The sequence below is a fragment of the Austrofundulus limnaeus genome, unplaced genomic scaffold (assembly GCF_001266775.1).
Source record: "Austrofundulus limnaeus strain Quisiro unplaced genomic scaffold, Austrofundulus_limnaeus-1.0 Scaffold343, whole genome shotgun sequence".
Taxonomy (NCBI): Eukaryota; Metazoa; Chordata; class Actinopteri; order Cyprinodontiformes; family Rivulidae; genus Austrofundulus; species Austrofundulus limnaeus.
In genome coordinates, this window is record NW_013952745.1 from 134,469 (window position 1) to 135,751 (window position 1,283).

At 45.7% G+C, this 1,283-nt stretch overlaps 1 protein-coding gene across 1 annotated transcript; it reads right to left on the minus strand.

Annotated features, from left to right (window-relative positions):
• Positions 1-20: 20 nt before the first annotated feature.
• On the minus strand, positions 21-448 carry spinb (spindlin b; the record flags this gene model as incomplete). Its single annotated transcript, XM_014022779.1, is given in 1 exon segment — positions 21-448. A coding segment is annotated over 1 exon segment (200 nt), but the record flags the coding sequence as incomplete, so codon positions are not given.
• Between the last annotated feature and the right edge of the window lie 835 nt (positions 449-1,283).

A 1,283-nucleotide genomic window follows, 5' to 3' on the forward strand; every position in this document is an offset into this window, starting at 1 on the left:
CGGGGCCTGAGGGCGGTGCAGTTTGTAAACCCCGCCCCTCCTTCCTCAGGCCAGGAGAAAGGGGCGGGGCCTGAGGGCGGTGCAGTTTGTAAACCACAGCTGATGAAACAAACAAAAACAAAGATGAGCTGGTTCTGTTTGGACTTGTTCCTGGTCTTTAAGGCGCCTCATGACAGACCTCCCTCCGGTCTCAGCAGGTCTGAAACCCTGGGGGGTTTAGGGGCGTGGTGGGCAGGTTTTGGAGAGTCTTAGGAGGTCTTGACCAGGTCGTAGACGTAGATGTGGAAGTCGTCGTCGAACTTGATGAAGTAGACGGAGGGCTTGGCCTCCACCTGGTGGATCACCATCCCCGAGCGTTTCCCACCGTCCTCTTTGGCGTACTCCACCTGCTTCCCCACCAGACTGTCCACCACCTCGCCGGGCTCACGCTCCGCCGCCACGCTGTCGTCTGAGAGAACACAGACCGTTAGAACCCAAACCAGAGAGCCGAGCTTATAATACTTTATTTTTCATCATAGTTCACTTTTATTTAGTTTTAAATCAGTTAGTTTCAGTGTTTCCCCTATCATTATACAGGCAGGCTCAACTTTGAAAAAAGTAACCAGAGTAGTTTGTAAACTCAAATCCAGACAGAATCAGCTGCTGTACAGGTCCTGCTGGACTCAAACATGGAGCTGAGCTCCTCTCCTCTGTCTCACACAGCAGGTCAGACAGTCCAGATCAGGAGCATTAACCCTTAAGGGTCCAGATAATAATCAGTCTTTAAAGTGTGATAAATAAATCATTTTCAGTGACTGAGAGGAAGTGTTTTTGATAGTTGTATAATTGCATTTTCTAAATGTTATCATTTATATCTACAAGAGAGTTCTGATTATTAGAAAGGACATGATTTGAGGTTTTTACTGATAATATTTTATTTAAAACATGTTACAGAAGTCATAAGAAGCAGGTTTATTTTGAACAAACATTACAAACGTGTTCATTCCTACAAAACTATCAAATATATTTACAAACAACACTAAACTGATTCAGATTAACATGAAATAAATCATATTTTATAATGAAATGTCTGTTTCCTGCTATAAAGAAAAATCCTCCTTGTTCCTAATCAGGGTCAGGGTGGGGCTGGAACCTGTCCTCGCTGCCTTTGGGTGAAGATGGGGGACACCTGGACAGGTCTCCAGTCTCCATCAGAGACACCTGGACAGGTATCCAGTTCACCAGAGACACCTGGACAGGTCTCCAGTCTCCATCAGAGACACCTGGACAGGTATCCAGTTCAC